The 20,103-nt window shown below is 48.6% G+C and overlaps 1 protein-coding gene across 1 annotated transcript in view; it reads left to right on the plus strand.

Annotated features, from left to right (window-relative positions):
- The window catches only part of LOC115084265 (probable acyl-CoA dehydrogenase 6), a 317,847-nt gene that overhangs the window by 150,154 nt on the left and 147,590 nt on the right, over positions 1-20,103 (plus strand). Inside the window, 2 exon segments of the mRNA XM_029588898.1 lie at positions 876-949; positions 951-1,006. Coding sequence (XP_029444758.1) covers positions 876-949; positions 951-1,006 — 130 coding nt within the window.

Raw genomic sequence — 20,103 nt, forward strand, 5'->3', positions numbered from 1 at the left:
CCACTCTTAAACCTAAAGAGAGTAGGGCCAGAAAATATCCCGGGCCACTACAGCATGTGATTCGTAGATGAAATAGTGTCTAATTTGGCATGTGAAATGTATCCAATCCTGTAAATAATTGTGAAACAGGATGTAACTTTGTAACTTGTTTTTCACTATTATTGTGCAGAGAGAAGGGTCATTCCCCTGAGATTTTATTTACAACAGAAAATAACTCGATTTTGTTGTGACTTTTATTGTAGAACATTTGAAAAGCATCCCATAAGGTTGCAACTATCACTGGTGTTCTCATATATGGTTAGTATAATGTACTGGAATATCTAGTGCATCTGAACTCCATCATCTTGGAGTTTGTGCAGTGCAAGCTTACACTTTAATCTGAGCCTCCAAAATGAATAGCACTGCAACCCCATCACCACTTTGTTCAACTTTATAGTGTAATGAAAAGAGCCACATATTTTGAAAGCAACTTAAAGGTCTATATTCAAAGTGTTTGTCCGAGAAACATTGTAGTTACCTAGACAAGAGCTGAAATTTGAATACTTCTCCCTGCTGTCTGGCTAAATTTTGTCTCAGTTATTCATTATCTGCTGATTTTCAGTGTTATCCTGATAAAGCTAGCCAGATAAGTTTTATTTGGGAAAAACACTATCCTAAAGTTATTCAGTTAACTTTATCAGGGTATGTTCTACTGAATATCCAAATAAAGTTATCTGGGTATGTTTACTCAGATAATTTTCTTCCTCACTGGCCTGCTGAATATTGACCTCTTAGTAGGTAAATGAAAAGTCTTTGATCTGAATTGTTTATGATTCAAAGCCAAGGTAGGAGGAAATATTAAAGAAAATACTAATAACATTTTCTTTTATTATTAGAATATGGAGGAATGGGCTTGGATTTTTCCTATACCATTGCAGTGGCAGAAGAGCTTGGAAATATTTATTGTGCCAGGGATTCCCATGGCCATTGGAGTTCAGGCAAACATGGCTACACCAGCTCTAGCAAGGTAATCCATTAACAATTGTCTCTGTCTTTGTTCTGTGATCATCTTTTTTATGATTCTGGCATTTCCTTATATAGTAGAACCACAAGGGATTTATAAGTTGTTTAAGCTTGCAACAGATGTTCAAAACAGAATTGCCAGATTTTTCATGAGCGATTGATTATTGGCATTTAAAAATAATTATTTCAGCCCATCAGAGTTGGTCAAAGGTGAAAGATAATTGTTTTACCGCAAGTAGTTTTGAATGATTCTTTCTTTCAGGTTACCTTCCTTTTTCTACGAAATATAAATAGAGCCTTCTGATTGTAGCTTGTATGTGATAAACACTGATTAAAACATAACGAGGCAAAAAAAAAAAAGGTATTGGATAAAAGCCAGAAAAACACCACTTCCCCTAGTACACTCACCCCTTTCTTTTATCTGCCTTGGATACTCTACTCTGTTTTTATGCCTTTTCTGTCCTGATAACTTCTCACTTATCCGGCTAACTAGCGATTTTTATGGGATATTCAGCAGCATAGCCATGCTGCTGAATATCCTTGGTAAGTATCTCACTTAAACAGATATTTTTGACTATCTACTCTACAATGTATAAAAACCTAAAAATAGAGAGGTCCCTATTCAAAAGTATTTGGCTGGCTAGCTCAGAAGTTAACCGGCTAAATGAACATTTGGGTATATGTCTGGCCTAAAACTCTAGCCAGCTAATGAGTTAGTCATAAATTAGGAGCATTCCAGTAGTGTAACTGGAAGGAGTTGAGTTAGCTGTCTAACAGGGTCATTCATCAAAATGTGTTATGGCGTTAACGCATGCGATAATTGTGTTACCGCACAGTGCGAATGCAAATTTTTTGAAGGGGTGGGATTGGGAAGGGATTTGGGTGGGATTAATTAAAATGAGGGGCAATATTGCACCATGCGATACCATAACACATGCTATCGCATGGTTTAACACTGGAAATAACTACATCTTTTTTTCCTGGCATTAAGCTGTGTGATATGCCCGAAACGGCCATAACGTAATTTGTGTTAAAGATTGCAAATTGCATTTTGGTCATTTCTGGGCTTGGGGATGGAGAGGGTAGAGTCGAGTGAAGTAGAGAGAGAGAGCCTCTAGGGAGATCTTCACAGTATTCAACTATTTATATCACTTTAGGAGGGCCAGCTAATAGCTCGAGGTGAGGTGTTGGTGGTGGTTTAGGGTTTAGGAGCCACTTTTACATGCAGAGTGAAAAGTATGAACAGTACAGTACACCTTGGTGAAGATTTGATGTCATTTCAAATTAGGAAAGTCTCATAAAGTTGAGATTTTTTCTGTGTTCTCTCGCCCTAGCTTGATAGTCACCTGTTATAGAGTTCAGCAGTTAGGGCAAGAGAACATAGTAGCAATCTCAACTTTTTCAGACTTTCCTCACTCCAAATGATGTCAAATCTTTACCGAGGTGTACTGTGCTGTTTGTTCATCTCACTCTGCAAGTAAAACTGGTCCTAAACAACCACCAACACCTCACCTCGAGCTATTAGCTGGCCCTCTATAGTGATATAAATAGTTGAATACTGGGGGAAAGAGAGGAGAGAGAACCCGGTTTTGACCATCAGTATTACCTTGGAACCAGTGGGTGAGGAGAAATCCCATCCCAAATTGACTGAATACCTTAATAACTTTCAGCGGGTGAGGAGAAATCCCGGACCCAAGCCGAGGTCGCCGTACTTTGATGTCATCGGGGGAAGGACCGGTAGGTCTAAAACCGGCCCCTCTGTGGTGAGAACTCGGGGAAAGAGAGGAGAGAGAACCCGGTTTTTGACCATCAGGATTACCTTGGAACCAGTGGGTGAGGAGAAATCCCCAGCCCAAATTGACTGAATTACCTCTAATAACTCACCGGGTGAGGAGAAATCCCGGCCCCAAGCCGAGGTCGCGAGCTTTGATGTCATCGAGGGAGGGACCGGTAGGTCTAAAACCGGACCCTCTGCGGTTGAGAACTCGGGGAAAGAGAGGAGAGAGAACCTGGTTTTGACTATCAGGATTACCTTGGAACCAGTGGGTGAGGAGAAATCCCAGCCCAAATTGACTGAATTACCTCTAATAACTTTCAGCTGATGAGGAGAAATCCCGGCCCCAAGCAGAGGTCTCCGTGCTTTGACGTCATCGGGGAGGGGACCGGTAGGTCTAAACTGGCCCCCCTACGGTGCGCAGATGCCGCTGGCGCCAAGAGGCGCACAGCTTTCTTTGATTTTCTTCGATTATATTATTGTTTGTTGGAATTATTTCCATGGACATCTTTTCAGAAATTTGGGTCTTAGAAAGTAATTATTATCTCTCAATCCTCTCAGACCCCCACTCCAAGAGATATTAGATTTTGAAATTAACTTATAGAGATAAACAGAGGATTTTGTCTGTATATTTGCCCCAATATTACGTTTAAATTGATATGCCTTACACCAAGAGAAAGGCTCGAATTAGGGAGGCTATGTCTTCGTCTCCCTTACCTGGACCAAACACAGCCTCAGATTTCCTCATTCTTTATGGCTGCAGCTGGAGTGGTACCGGAGGAGAGGGCCGCATTGGAGGTAGTTTCTGAGCGAGAATCTATCCTACAGGCCGAAGCCATCTCACTGAGCCCCGGAGCTCCCAATATCCCTTCCCACCTCTTTCTTTAAAAAATGTTGTTAATCCTCTTCTAGTTGAAGAGAGTTTTTTTAGAAACAAATATTCAGAATACAGCTGGGTTGGGAAATGGGGACCAAGCTACAGGGGGAGATAAGGAGGATATGCCTGCATTAGATATAATTATGCCTACAAAGCAACAGAAATTACCATGGATACTCTGTGGGCTGCGATTAAGTCTCTAGAAACAGCAATTATAAATTGACTAATATTAATGTAAACTCACAACAGAAAGTACTTGATTTAGAAAACTCAGTATCTCAGTATAACAAAATTGCGAGTTTACAATGAGAGGTTAGAAAAGTTGAGACCTTACAGAAAATCTAGCTAAGACAGAACTATCAAATTTTAAGAAATTAGAATATATATAGAGAATAATTTAAAATATACTAATCTAAGGATTCTAAACTTTCCATTTCAGAAATTGATTTCCCCTAGGGAAGTGTTTAAGGAATATTTACAGCATATTCTTAAAATGCCATCTCAGTCTATTCCTGCCTTGGCGAAAGTTTACTATCTACCCTCAAAAAATAAGAGCAAGAGACACGCAACCAGAGTCATCCATGAATTGTTTCTGAAATACTAGAAACTACAATAGATACTGAATATCGGCAGGAGCATGTTGTTTGCATCATTTGTTCCTACTGAAGAGATACTGTGTTACGATAATTTCTGAGATATAGGTTGGAGAAAGTTCATGGGCAACAGATCTGGATTTAACCAGATCTAGCTAGAGCACCCAAATTAGAAGGCAAGATTTCCTTAAATTAAAATCTGAAGTTCTTGCTAGGGGTGCCAGATTTATGTTAAGGTACCCCTGTAAACGTGAAATAGACTCAAGGAACATAAATATTTATTTATTTTATTTATTTATTTATTATTTTGCTATACCGGCTTTCATGACAGGAATCACATCAAACCGGTTTACATTTAACAAAGTGTGTAAGGTAGAGAGAACTCAAACCACAGTAACAAGAGCATGGTTAGGAGAGTGACACAGTTACAATAAAACAGGGAAGCAAATAACTGGGGATCTGGAAAAGAGAAGGGGGGGAGATAACTGACAGCAAAATATTTACAGGGGTAGCAAATTCGATTCCAATATAATACATTTGTATAGCAAATGACATTAAAACACGGTGATGGATGATGGAGGAGACGGAGAAGTGAGTGGTTTCTTATTTAAATCCATTTTTTTGATAAAGTGTTTGAGATGTTGGGTGAAGAACTCAATCAAGGACTGGAAAGGCTTTTTAAAAAAGCCATGTTTTTCTGCCTTTTCCTGAACGTTAGTAGGCAGGGTTCCTGTCTCAGGTCAGCTGGGATGGAGTTTCATAAAGGTGGACATGCTGTTGAGAACGCTCTGACACAGAGATTTGTATTGGTAGGTTTTGGCGTGTGGTACCTGAAGCGATTCTTTGTAAGATTCCCTGATGGGTCTGGCGGACGTGTGTTTTTTGAAGAGAATTTGTAAGTTGAGCTGTGCATGTTGATGGATGACCTTGTAGATTGTGGTGATAGATTTGTAAATGATTCTGTAGTGGATCGGTAACCAGTGAAGGTCTTTGAGGATTGGGGAGATGTGGTCAATTCTCCTGGAGTTTGTAAGGATTCTGGCTGCTGTATTCTGCACCATTTGTAGAGGTTTGGTATGCGAAGCTGGGAGGCCCAGTAGTAGTGAGTTACAATAATCTAGCTTGGAGAAGATTATGCTTGCAGAATTGTTCTGAAGTCCTGAGCGTGGAAGAGCAGCTTTATTCTTTTAAGGATATGTAATTTGTGAAAGCAATCTTTGGTAGTTTGGTTGATGAATGATTTAAGGTTGAGACGGTTGTCCATGATGGCTCCTAGGTCTCTTACGCGAGAGGTTGAAGGAGGGCTGGTGGCTTTGAGGATTGTATTGTGTTTTCCGGGGATATAAGCAGGTATTCCGTTTTCGAAGCATTGAGTATTAGGTTTAGGCTGGTGAGGAGGTGTTTGATTTCTATTAGGCAACAATCCAGTATTCTAATGTTTTCGTAATGGATTCTTTTACGGGGATCACGATCTGAACATCGTCTGCAAAAAGGAGGTGTTTCAGGTTTAGTTTCGTGAGCAGTTGGCAGAGTGGGAGCAGGTAAACATTAAAGAGCGTGGGTGTGAAAGAGAGGAACCCTGCGGAACCCCTAGAGAGGATGGAAAGTAATGGGATTCTTTATTATGAATTTTGACCTTGTATCCTCTGTTCTCCAGGAAAGTTTTGAACCAAGTCAGTGCTGAGCCTGTCACTCCTATGTTTGCCAGCTGTTTTAGAAGGAGGTGGTGGTTGACTGTATCGAAGGCAGCCGAAGGTCGAGGAGGATTAATAAGAAAGCTTGACCTTTATCGATGCCGGAGAGGAGGAAGGAAATCCGTGAGGGAGAGAAGTAGCGTTTCGGTGCTTGCAGCTTTGCGAAAACCATATTTCCTAGCGTGTAGCAGATGGACTCAAAACAAATGGGTATAGTGTGCTCGTGCTAGCAGTTGGAGACGGATCTGACGTCAGCACGGGTACATATACCCCCACAGGAAGTGAAGCAACTCAGTAATTTCCGTCTCCAAAGCAGTTTGGAGCTCCTTCACACTCGCTGAGCATGTTTCCAAATTCTAACGTCTAAATTTTCATAGAAGATTTTCTGAAGATGAGCCCCGCACTCCTGCGGTGATACCCCTCGGGTCCCTCCCCCAGTTGAGTTTCCCGAGGTGATTTCCGTGGTCCCTCGGAGGTTACATGCCTCGGTCCGGTGGCCGAATTGCGGCAGGGATCTAGCCCCCGAGTGAGAAGGGCTCGGGCGCGGCTGAGAGGCGCCTCGGTCCTGATCCGCCCACGGTGAGGACTTAGCCCCCGAGCGAGACGAGTTCAGGCGCGGCTTAGAGGCAGCGGGCGCACTTCCTCGAGCGCGGCGGTAAAGGTACTCACCCTCTCTCCCCGCAGCCAGAGACCGCCCCGGGTTGCAGCCGGGAAGCACCGAAGATCAGGTAAGGCGTACATCTTTTACTTTTCGCTGGTCTCCGAGGAGCGAGGATTGGCGGCGTTTTGCCTACGGAAGGCACGCCGAGGAGGTCGCCATTTTGTCTGCCTTGTTCAGGTATTGAGCGCACACTGATAGGCGTACAGTGGTAAGAAACACACTGATAGGTGCACAGTGTATGTTCTACGCATAGCGATTGTTAAGCGTATATTGTTAGGCGCATGTTGTTCGGCGCATGTTGTTAGGCGTATATTGCTAGGCGCCCATTCTTAGGTGCCCATTCTTAGGTGCCCATTGTTAGGTGCACGTTGTTCAGCGCATAGCGCCGGCGCATAGGATTCTTAGACGCCATGGAGCATACGAGCGCCCAGGCGTCCCCAGCGGCGGCATCTCCTGATTCAGGCATAAGAGCTCTAGGCCTCTGCTCAGCATGCCATCTCAGAGCCACACAGAACAAGGAGGCAGACTCCCTTGTGGCCCAATGTGAAGAGGCCATGGAGCTCCGGGCCAGAGCCGGTCTCAACCGAGGTTTACCGACAGTTCCTTAGGGAACACACTGGATTGTAGCGGGCCGACCTGAGCAGCCAGGAAACCCGAGGGACCTGGTGCCCCGACGGCTAGAGCCCGCTTCGCTCTCCTGGGTGGAGTTATTTAAGGGGATCCACGCCTTTGTTCAGATGCAGTCTGGTCCCCGTCCAGACCCTTATGCACCGGGTGACCCCTGCCCCGGGACCCTCTCGATCTCGACACGAGCACCCACCACCCGGAAGTCCCGTTTATGGGGACCCAGATGTCTCTGAGGACGAGAGCGAGCTCCCCGAGGAGGAAGAACTTCCCTCGGGGATAGAGCCATATCAGACCATGAGACACTTCTTTTCCAAGGAGGATCTCCCGGACCTTGTTCTCAATGCCTGTCGGAACTGGCTATTACAGGCCAAAGCGCCCCAGGGGAACCCAGAATGAACCCCCTGTTAGAGGGTCTTTGTCAAACGGCCCGTCATTTTCCCTTCCTGCAAGCTGCACAACAGCTAATTGATCTGGAGTGGAATGCGCCGGAGAGCTCATTCAAAGGGGGGTCGGGCCTTGTCTGGCATGTACCCCCTGGACCCAGCAACCAAGGAGATGCTGGCGTGCCCTAAGGTGGATGCCATAGTTAGCGCTATTGTAAAGTGCCACCACCATTCCAGTGGAGGGGGGGCGGCCCTCAAGGATGTCCATGACCGACGCCCTGGACGCCATCCTGAAACAGACCTTTGAGGGGTAGCAGCAATGGCCCTACGAATCGCGACCTGCTGCACAGTGGTGACGCGTTCCTGTTTATCACAAGCCAGGAAACAATACCCCGGGAGCAGACATGGAATCAGCTCTCTCGTTCCTCACGGATGCTGCCTCCGACCTAGTCCATACGACAGCCAAGGGAAGTATCATCCTCAGTGGCAGCCAGGAGGCAGCTCTGCTGAGAAATTGGTTGGCCGACTCTTCTTCCAAGACACGTCTCACAAGAATGCTCTTTCGGGGTTCCCTTCTGTTCGGCAGCGACCTCGAGAAACTGGCCAATACATGGGGCGCCTCTCCATTACCCCGTCTGCCAGAAGACAAGCCAAGGAGGAACCAGCGCCCCTGTTCCGAAGACCATCCAGAGGAAGAAGCTCCCAATGCTTCAATCCCTACAGGAGTAGCTACCAGGCACCTCGTCCTCAGGCCAGGAACCGGTCCTTTCGGACCACGCATAACAAGCGGGGCACTGGCTCGGGTTCGGGTCCCGGCCGCCACCCCCCCAATGAGAATCAGCCGGCCCATTCGGGGGACGGAGCCATAGGGGGCAGGCTAACCCTCTTCTACCCCAGATGGGTCAAGATTACGTCGGATCAGTGGGTCCTCACCATCATCCGAGAGGGGGGAATTACCTGGACTTCCTTCGCATCCCTCCGGACAGGTTTTGTGGAATCTCCGTGTCCACCTCTCAAGAAGGCGGCATTAGAAGCTACCATGGCGAGGCTCCTGTCCCTGAAGGCCATAATTCCAGTGCCTGCCTGGGAGATGAATTCTGGGCATTATTCCATTTATTTCATGGTACCCAAGAAAGAGGGCACCTTCAGGCCTGTTCTGGACCTCAGGTCAGTCAACCAATACTTAAGGGTCCAAGGTTTCGCATGGAAAACTCTGCGGTCAGTCAGAAACGCAGTACAGCCAGGAGAATTTCTCACGTCCCTGGACTTATCAGAAGCCTACCTGCATATCCCAATCCATCGGGATCACTAGCGCTACCTACGCTTCAAAGTTCTGGAGCAACACTTCCAGTTCCGGGCTTGCCCTTTGGGTTAGCCACGGCGCCGCGGACCTTTACCAAGGTGCTCGTAGTGGTAGCGGCGGCACTCAGAAGGGAAGGAATCCTCGTCCATCCTTACCTGGACGATTGGCTGATCAGGGCGAAGTCCCGAGTGGAGAGCCATCGGGCAACAACAGAGTGGTCTCCCTTCTGGAAAGCCTGGGGTGGGTGGTCAACATAAACAAGAGTTGCCTACAGCCTTCCCAATCCCTGGAATACCTGGGAGTCCGGTTCGACACCCAGGCAGACAAGGTCAGTTTGACCTCCAAGAGGAGATTAAACTCCAGACTCGTCTACGATCCCTGCTGAGCGCCACCCAGCCCACCGCTTGGGATTACCTGCAGGTCCTCGGTCTCATGGCATCCACTCTGGAAGTGGTGCCGTGGGCTCGGGCCCATATGAGACCACTGCAATGCTCCCTCCTCTCTCATTGGAGCCCCACGGTTCCGGAACTACACCGTGCATCTACCTCTACCGGCCAGAGTCGGAACCAGCTACAGTGATGGTTACAGCCCAGGCCACACGAGCCGGGGGTCAAAGATGTCCTCCCCAACGTGGACCCTGCTCATTACAGATGCCAGTCTGAGCGGATGTGGAGCGCACTGCGAAGAGATCACCGCTCAAGGGCGGTGGAACAGAGAAGAGTCGGGGTGGAATATCAACCGACTAGAGGCACGGGCAGTCCGGTTAGCCTGCCTGCGATTTGTTCACAGACTGCGAAACAGGGCAGTCAGAGTGATGTCAGACAACACCACCACAGTGGCATACATCAACCGACAGGGCAGAACCAGAAGCCAACAGGTATCCCTAGAGATAGCCCCGCTGATGGCTTGGGCAGAAGCGAATCTCCAGGACATCTCCGCCGTCCACATTGCCGGGAAGGACAACACCACGGCAGACTTCCTCAGCAGAGAAAGCCTAAATCCAGGGGAATGGCAGCTGTCCCCCGCAGCCTTCCAGATGATTGTGGATCGATGGGGGACTCCGGGCATGGACCTGCTAGCGGACAGGTCCAGTGCTCAAGTACCCAGATACTTCAGTCGCAAGCGAGATCCGTTCTCTCACGGGATTGACGCCCTGGTTCAGCCATGGCCTCCAGGGATACTGCTATATGCCTTTCCGCCATGGCCCCTGCTGGGGGCCATTCTGCACAAGATTCAGAGGCACAGAGGCCTAGTTCTTCTAGTGGCACCAGACTGGCCAAGAAGACTTAGGTACGCGGGCATGAGAAGACTACTGGCAGGGGAGCCCCTTCCCCTGCCTCCTCACAGGGACCTGCTACGACAAGGTCCCATCCTACACGAGGATCCAGCTCAATTCTCTCTTACGGTCTGGCCATTGAGAGGGCTAGACTGAAGAAAAGAGGATACTCGGAGCCGGTTATAGATACACTCCTCCGGGCACGCAAGTTCTCCACATCTCTCACCTATATAAGGATCTGGAGAGTATTTGAAGCCTGGTGCGACACTCATGGCACCAATCCACATGCGGCCACAATCCCTATCATGTCGGATTTCCTACAGGATGGACTTCAGAAGGGTCTCTCCCTCAACTCCATCAAGGTTCAGGTGGCTGCGCTGTCTTGCTACGGTCCCAGGAGGGACGGCAACACCATTGCCACGCACCCAGATGTTTCACGTTTTCTGAAAGGGGTCAAACACATTCGCCCGCCACTGAAGTGGCCTGTGCCCCTGTGGAATCTCAACCTAGTTTTGGGATTCCTCGCGGGATCCACCTTCAGACCTTTCCGGGGCCTGTCTCTCCGTTCATTAACCTTGAAGATGGTGTTCTTACTGGCGGTGTGTTCCGCACGCCGTATCTCAGAGCTACAAGCACTGTCCTGCCGTGATCCGTTTCTCAGAATCACTCCAGAGGCTATCCATCTTCGCACAGTTCCTTCCTTCCTACCCAAAGTAGTCTCACAATTTCACCTCAACCAAACCATATCCTTGCCAACCACGGCAGGTTTTGAAGAAGTCTGAAGAAGGTCGATTACTACGCCATCTCGACATCGGCAGATTGCTGTCCAGATACCTAGAAATGTCAGAAGCAGTGCGAAAGACGGACCACCTGTTCGTCCTTCACAGCGGGAAGAAGAAACAAGGGGAGAAGCGGCCTCACGGGCTCACCATCGCCCGCTGGATTAAAGAAGTTATCAGGGCAGCCTACGTAGAGGCAGGGAAACCGCCGCCTCTACAGGTCAAGGCTCATTCTACCAGAGCGCAAGCAGCATCTTGGGCAGAAACTAGGATGCTGTCGCCTGCAGAGATATGTAAAGCAGCAACGTGGTCCTCCCTCCATACCTTCTCCAGGTTTTACCGTCTGGATGTCCAGGCCAGGGAGGACACAGCATTTGCGAGGGCAATCCTACACGGTCCTCGGGCAGCCTCCCGCCCAGTCCGGGAGTAGCTTTTGTACATCCCATTTGTTTTGAGTCCATCTGCTACACGCTAGGAAATGTAGAGATTACTTACCTGATAATCTCCTTTTCCTTAGTGTATGCAGATGGACTCAGCATCCCACCCGGCTGCCAATGTACATGAGGTTTCACCGATTCAAGGCAGGCCATGTCTTTTCTTACATAAGAGCATCCACCCTGCCGGGTGTCAGCGCCTTCCGGTTGGGAGCGCTGGCGGTCTCCAGCTACTGTCAATCGGTCAGGGGAATCCTGTTTAATTAATCGATTGGTCAGTACACATATAACCATAACAGCTTTTGCAAGGAAGATTACTGTGTTGCTTCACTTCCTGTGGGGGTATATGTACCCATGCTGACGTCGGATCCGTCTCCAACTGCTAGCACGAGCACACTATACCCATTTGTTTTGAGTCCATCTGCATACACTAAGGAAAAGGAGATTATCAGGTAAGTAATCTCTACATTAGTTTGGGGACAGAATATTGTGATCCTCTATGTAATTAGATAATTGAGTGTTTACTAATTTTTCCATAACTTTAGCTATAAAGTTATGAAGCAACTTCTTTTTATGAAGCAACTTCTTTGCAGGCATTTCTGGAATCTCACCTCCTTAATACAGAGATTGGTTAGAGAGCAAAAGTAAAATACTGCTGTCATCTCTGGTTTCCGAGTATGGAGGATAAGAAGTTCTTAAATCCTCTCTTTTGATTTCCTTTATATCGCTCAAAACTGTACAATCTATATCTTTTGGATTTCCTTTTAGGGAAAAAACTGATATAAATTTGGTTATTTAATGTGATATTAACATTTAAGAATATAATTAATAATTTCCTAGCGTGTAGCCAGATGGACTCAGAACAAGTGGGTATAGTGTGCTCGTGCTAGCAGTTGGAGACTGATCTGACGTCAGCACGGGTACATATATCTGCACAGGAAGTGCAGCAATTCAGTAATTTCTGTCTCCAAAGCAGTTTGGAGCTACCTCACGCTCGCTGAGCGTGTTTCCAAATTCTAACGACTAAATTTCAGAGAAGAATCCTGTGAGCCCCACACTCCTGCGGTGATATCCTACGTTCACTCCCTCAGTTGAGTTTCCCGAGGTGATTTCCGTGGTCCCTCGGAGATTAGCAGCCTCAGTCCGGTGGCCGAATCGCGGCAGGGATCTAGCCCCTGAGTGAGAAGGGCTCGGGCGTGGCTGAGATGCGCCTCGGTCCCGATCCGTTCGCGGTGAGGACTTGGCCCCCGAGCGAGACGAGTTCGGGCGCGGCCTAGAGGCAGCGGGTGCACTTCCTCGAACGCGGCGGTGACAGTAATTACCCTCCCCCCCACAGCCGGAGACCGCCCGGGTCGCAGCCGGGAAGCGCCGAAGATCAGGTATGGCGTACATCTTTTACCTATGTTGGTCTTCGAAGAGCGAGGATTGGCGGGGTCTGCCTACGAGGAGACCCGCCGAGGAGGTCGCCATTTTGCCTGCCTGCTCACCGTTTGCCTTGTTCCTTAACCGAAGGTGGTAAGACGCACATTGATAGACGCATATTGATTGGCGCACAGCGTTAAGCCACGTGCTGATAGGCGCCCATTGGATTGATAAGTTGCACGCTGAAAGGCGCACATTGCTAAGCGCACAGTGTTAAGCCCGCACGCTGATAGGCGCACATTGCTAAGCGCATAGTGTTAAGCCGCACGCTGCTAGGCGCACAGTGTTAAGCCACTCACTGATAGGCGCACATTGATTGATAAGTCGCACAGTAATAGGCGCACATTGATAGGCGCATATTGGTAAATCGCACAGTGATAGGCGCATATTGGTAAGTCGCGCAGTGATAGGCGCGCATTGATAGGCGCATATTGGTAAGTCGCACAGTTATAGGCGCGCATTGATAGGCGCATATTGGTAAGTCGCACAGTTATAGGCGCACATTGCTAAGACGGGCGCCCTTTGCTGGGCATAAACGCGGTGGAGCGTGTGAGAGCCCATGCGTCCTCAGAGGCGGCACCTCCAGAATCAGGCATCAAAGCTCTAGGCCTCTGTTCGGCATGCCACCTGAGAGCTACACAGAGCGAGGAAGCAGACTCCCTATGTGCCCAATGTGAAGAGGCCCTGGGAGATCCAGGCCAGGGCCGGTCTCAGCCCAGATTAATTGCCAGTTCCTCAGGGAACACTCCGGATCCGGCCGGCCAAGCTGAGCAGCCGGGGAACCCGAGAGACCTGGTGCCCCTAAGGCCAGACTGCTTCCCTCTCCTGGGTGGAATTGTTTAAGGGGATTCACGCCTTTGTCCAGATGCAGTCGAATCCCAGGATGGGCCCATACACCCCGGATGATCCTGCCACTGGGCCTTCTACATTTAGGCACGGGCATCTGCCGCCTGGAAGCCCCACTTATGGGAATTCAGATTACTCTGAGGAAGAAGGCGAGCCCCCCGAGGAGGGAGAACTTCCCTCGGGGGTAGAGCCATATCGAACCATGAGACGTTTCTTTTCGAAGGAGGACCTCCCGGAGCTGGTCTCTCAGTGCCTGTCGGAGTTGGCTATCCCAGGCCAAGCCTCCCCAGGGGAATCTAAGATGAACCCCCCTGCTAGAGGGCCTGCGACCAACGGCCCACCATTTTCCCTTCCTACAAGCAGCACAACAGCTAATCGATCTGGAGTAGAGCGCGCCGGAGGCTTCATTCAGAGGGGGTCGCGCCTTGTCTGGCATGTAGCCCCTGGACCCGGCAACCAAGGAGCTGTTGGCGTGCCCCAAGGTAGACGCCATAGTTAGCACAATTGTGAAGCGCACCACCATTCCGGTGGAGGGAGGGGCGGCCCTCAAGGATACGCATGATCGACGCCTGGACGCCATCCTGAAACAAACCTTTGAGGTAGCGGCCATGTCCCTACGCATAGCAGCCTGCTGCACAGTGGTGACGCGTTCCTGTTTATCTCAAGCCAGGAACAACGTTCCTTGGGAAGACATAGAATCTGCTCTATCGTTTCTCACTGACGCTGCCTCTGATTTGGTTCGTATGGCAGCCAAGGGGGTATCATCCTCAGTCGCAGCCAGGAGACAGTTATGGCTAAGAAATTGGTCAGCAGACTCTTCCTCCAAGACACGCCTTACGAGAATGCCCTTTAAGGGATCCCTCCTGTTCGGCAGCGACCTTGAGAATACTGGCTAACAAATGGGGCGCCTGTCCATTACCCCGCCTTCCAGAAGACAGGTCAAGAAGGAACCAACTTCCCTTTCATAGACCATCCAGAGGTAGAAGCTCCCAACGCTTCCATCCCTACAGGAATAACTATCAAGCTCCTCGTCCGCAGGCCAGGAATCAGTCCTTTCGGACCAGAAACAACAAGAGAGGAACCGGCTCCGGCTCAGGTCCCGGCCGCACCCCACAATGAGAATCAGCCGACCCATCCAGGGGTGGTAGCCATAGGGGGCAGGCTAGCCCTATTCTACCACAGATGTGGGTCGAGATCACTTCGGACCAGTGGGTTCTCGCCATCATCCGAGAAGGGTATTACCTGGATTTCCGTCGCATCCCTCCGGACACGTTTGTGGAATCTCCATGTTCACCCCTCAAGAGGGCGGCACTGGAAACTACCTTGCTGAGGCTACTGTCCCTAAAGGCCATTCCAGTGCCTGCATGGGAGATAAATTCTGGGCACTATTCCATTTATTTCATTGTACCCAAGAAAGAGAGGGCACTTTCAGGCCCGTTCTGGACTTCAAGTCGGTCAACCAATACTTAAGGGTCCCGAGGTTTCGCATGGAAACTCTGCGGCCAGTACAGCCAGGGGAATTTCTCACATCCCTAGATCTGTCAGAGGCCTACCTTCATATCCCTATCCATCGGGATCACCAGCGCTACCTACGCTTCAAAGTCCTGGGACAGCACTTCCAGTTCCAGGCGTTACCCTTCGGGTTAGCCACTGCACCGCGAACCTTTACCAAAGTAATAGTAGCGGTGGCGGCATCGCCCAGGAAGTAAGGAATCCTCGTCCATCCCTACCTGGACGATTGGCTGATCAGGGCAAAGTCCCGGGAGGAGAGTCATCGAGCAACCAACAGAGTTGTCTCTCGCTTAGAAAGCTTAGGATGGGTGGTCAATGTAAACAAGAGTTCCCTACAGCCTTCTCAATCGCTGGAATACCTAGGAGTCCGATTCGACACCCAGGCAGACAGAGTCAGCCTGACATCCAAAAGGAGAACAAAACTCCAGGATCGTCTACGAACCCTGCTGAGCGCCACTCGGCCCACAGCGTGGGATTACCTGCAGGTCCTCGGTCTAATGGCATCCACGCTGGAAGTGGTACCGTGGGCGCGGGCCCATATGAGACCGTTGCAGTGCTCGCTCCTCTCTCGGTGGAGCCCACGATTACAGAACTACACTGTGCATCTACCTCTTCCGGCCAGAGTGCGGAACCAGCTACGGTGGTGGTTAAGGCCCAGCCATGTGTGCCGGGGGTTGAAGATGTCCTCCCCAACGTGGACCCTGCTCACTACCGACGCCAGCCTGAGCGGATGGGGAGCGCACTGCGAAGAGCTCACTGCCCAAGGGCATGGAACAGAGAAGAGTCGGGGTGGAACATCAACCGACTAGAGGCTCGGGCAGTCCGGTTTGCCTGCCTACGATTTGCCCACAGACTTCGAAACAGAGCAGTCAGAGTGATGTCGGACAACGCCACCACGGTGGCATACATCAACTGACAGGGCGGCACAAGAAGCCTACAGGTATCCTTAGAAATAGCCCCCCTGATGGCCTGGGCGGATGCAAATCTCCAGGACATCTCAGCCGTCCACATTGCTGGGAAGGACAACACTACTGCAGACTTCCTCAGCAGAGAAGCCTAAATCCAGGGGAATGGCAGCTGTCCCCCACAGCCTTCCAGATGATTGTGAACCGCTGGGGGACTCCGGGCATGGACCTACTGGCAAACAGGTCCAATGCTCAAGTACTTCAGTCGCAGACGAGATCCGTTATCCCACGGGATCGACGCACTGGTTCAGTCGTGGCCTCAGGGGATCCTGCTATACGCCTTTCCTCCATGGCCCCTGCTGGGCGCCATTCTGCACAAGATTCAGCGGCACAGAGGCCTAGTTCTTCTAGTGGCCCCGGACTGGCCAAGAAGACCCTGGTACGCGGACATGAGAAGACTACTGGCAGGGGAGCCTCTACCCCTGCCGCCTCACAGGGACCTGCTACGACAAGGTCCCATCCTCCACGAGGATCCAGCTCAATTCTCTCTTACGGTCTGGCCATTGAGAGGGCTCGACTGAAGAAGAGGGATACTCGGGGGCGGGTAATAGATACACTCCTCCGAGCACGCAAGTTCTCCACATCACTAACGTATATAAGAATCTGGAGAGTATTTGAAGCTTGGTGCGAAACTCGCAACACCAATCCACATGCAGCAAAAATTCCCATCATCTTAGATTTCCTGCAAGATGGACTTCAGAAGGGTCTGTCCCTCAATTCAATCAAGGTCCAGGTAGCAGCGTTATCCTACTACGTCCCAGGAGTGAAGGCAACAGTATTGCCACGCACCCAGACGTGTCACGCTTCCTGAAAGGAGTCAAACACATTCGTCCACCACTGAAGTGGCCAGTGCCCCTGTGGAACCTTAATCTAGTTTTGGAATTCCTAGCGGGATCCACCTTCAGACCCCTCCGTGGCCTGTCTCTCCGTTTACTAACCTTGAAGATGGTATTCTTACTGGCGGTATGCTCGGCATGCCGCATCTCAGAGCTACAAGCGCTGTCCTGCTGGGATCCATTTATCAGAATCACCCCGGGGACTATCCATCTTCGCACAGTTCCCTCCTTCTTACCCAAAGTAGTCTCACACTTCCACCTTAACCAATCCATTTCCTTACCAACCACGGAAGGGTTGGAGAAGTCTGAAGACAGTCGAATACTGCGTCATCTCGACATAGGCAGGATACTGTCCAGATACCTGGAGATGTCTGAAGCAGTACGAAAGACGGACCACCTGTTCGTCCTCCACAGTGGGAAGAAGCAAGGAGAAGCAGCTTCACGGGCAACTATTGCCCGCTGGATCAAAGAAGTTATAACGGCGTCCTACGTAGAAGCGGGAAAACCACCACCTCTACGGGTCAAGGCACACTCTACCAGAGCCCAGGCAGCCTCCTGGGCAGAAACTAGAATGCTGTCACCTGCCGAGATATGTAGGGCAGCAACGTGGTCCTCCATTCATACCTTCTCCAGATTTTACCGTCTGGACGTTCAGGCCAGGGAGGACTCAGCATTCGCAAGGGCAGTCCTGAATGGACCTTGGGCAGCCTCCCGCCCAGTCCGGGAGTAGCTTTTGTACATCCCACTTGTTCTGAGTCCATCTGGCTACACGCTAGGAAATGTTGAGATTACTTACCTGGTAATCTCCTTTTCCTTAGTGTAGACAGATGGACTCAGCATCCCGCCCGGCTGCCCATATACATGGGGTTGCACCGATTCAAGGTAAGCCATGTTTTCTTATGATAGGGCATCCACCCTGCCGGGTGTCGACGCCTTCCAGTTGAGAACACTGGCAGTCTCCAGCTCTGTCAATCGGTCAGGGTAATCCTGTTTATTTAATCGATCGGTCAGTTACACATATATCTATAAAGCTTTGCAAGGAAGATTACTGAATTGCTGCACTTCCTGTGGGGGTATATGTACCCGTGCTGACGTCAGATCCGTCTCCAACTGCTAGCACGAGCACACTATACCCACTTGTTCTGAGTCCATCTGTCTACACTAAGGAAAAGGAGATTATCAGGTAAGTAATCTCAACATTAGTGTTTGTTTCTGTATCAGTATACATTATAATTTGTGTATGTTATAATACTTAAAATTCATAAATAAAAAATAGTTGAATATTGTGAAGGCCTCACCAGAGTCTCTTTCTCTCTCACTCTCTTTCTCTGACCTGTCTGGGCACTTTGCGAGCTGCGAAATAGAAGTATCACAGGGCGTGAAAACTTTACCACACCCTGTGATACAATACCTATGCGAAGCTCTATATTAGCGCGTGGCATGGTAATTCTAAAGTTACCATAAACATGCCCCTTTTTCTTACCACGGGCGTTATCCATGCAGTATTATAGCATTTTGATGAATCTAGGAGTAAGTTAACTTGCTAACTCCGATCTTCAGATAGCCAGATGGCTTAGCTGGCTATGTCTGATAGGGCCAAAGAGCTGTTCTAAAGTTAGCCAACTAACTTTAACATAGCCGCCTATATTCAATAGTGCGGCTACATTATTGAATATACCTCCAAAGTTAGCCAGATAAGTTTATTCGACTAACTTTGATAGCCGGATTATGTCTGAATATGGACAGATTGTAGATGTCCTGTGAAATTCTGCTTTTCCTTCAAGTGCTTTAGGTTTCTCAGTTTTATAAGCATTATTTTAGATGTATGGACTGCATTTGCCAATTAATTTTATTGATGTGGTTTTTCAATATATAAAGTATATTAGAGCAGTGGGCTGTTTACAGCTTTACATCATTTAATAAAAATTAAAAATAGTAACATGCACCATACTGTTATGATAACATAAATTAAATAAAAGTGCATAAAACATGATAGTAATGAAGGACAAAGTTAGCCGGAATGTATATATATGATTTTGCATATGTAGTGGTAGTGGCCATTTATTTTGAGATGAACCAACATACCTCAAAGTAACAACATGATCACAGCAGCTATAAACACTTCCATCATACATCTTTGTATACCAAGAAATAGTAAAGGTGGAGATAATAAAAAAGGCTCTTTAAATCTAGAAAATTACACATTGGTTTGAAATTAAAAAAATTTTCTCCCATGAATGTATATGGTTGACAGCCATACTAGGTGTTGAAGATGAAGGAACTATATATTCAATAATTATGTAGCTAACAGCTGTTTATGAACTTTGCAAAATAGTAGAATATCTGTGTTGTGGTATGTGAACTCATGTTCTACACCAACATCTTTGAATAACTCTTATGTTGTTCAAATAATCTGCAAATTTATTTATTTATTTATTTATTTAACGCTTTTTATATACCAGCATTCGTAGGACACATCATGTCGGTTTACAGGTAACTGTGAAAGCAAATTACAATGAACGATGAAAGAAGGCTAACTAGATAATATACGACAGTGCAAAGATAGAGAGTCAACGAGCAGAAATACAACTTGGTAGAACGAAATGGATTTTGATTATCCATATTAAAATTAGATATGCAAATGAACTTATAAACAATGTTAGGGAGGCGTGTGCACTTATGAACTTAGCATATGAACTTATAAACAATATAAAGAAAGTATGTGCACTACTGTTCAATTAAATGCAGGGGCAGGGAGGGAGGGAGCGAGGAGGGAAAAAGGGCGGAAGGGGTGGGGGAATAGTGCGGGGGATGAAAGTGGGGCAAGGGGAAAATAGGGTACTTTAAAGCAGGGGTACTTTCGAGGAAAAGTTGCTGGGGGGTGAAAGGGCAGGGTAGGGGGAGGCTGCGGGGCGCTGGAGAGGGTGAGGGGAAAAGGCAGGGAGAGTCTTAGCTTTGCAGGGGATGAGGGTGAGGGAATGGGGCAGAGGAGGGGATGGGGCAGGGAGGGTGCTAGGGTGGTACGGAGGAGGTCAATGAGAAGGATTGTGGGCCGGGCAGGAGCTGTGGTGGTTCAGGAGAGGTCATTGACTAGGATTGAGAGGAGTTGGGGTATGCCT

The sequence above is a fragment of the Rhinatrema bivittatum genome, chromosome 2 (genome assembly GCF_901001135.1).
Source record: "Rhinatrema bivittatum chromosome 2, aRhiBiv1.1, whole genome shotgun sequence".
Classification (NCBI taxonomy): domain Eukaryota; kingdom Metazoa; phylum Chordata; class Amphibia; order Gymnophiona; family Rhinatrematidae; genus Rhinatrema; species Rhinatrema bivittatum.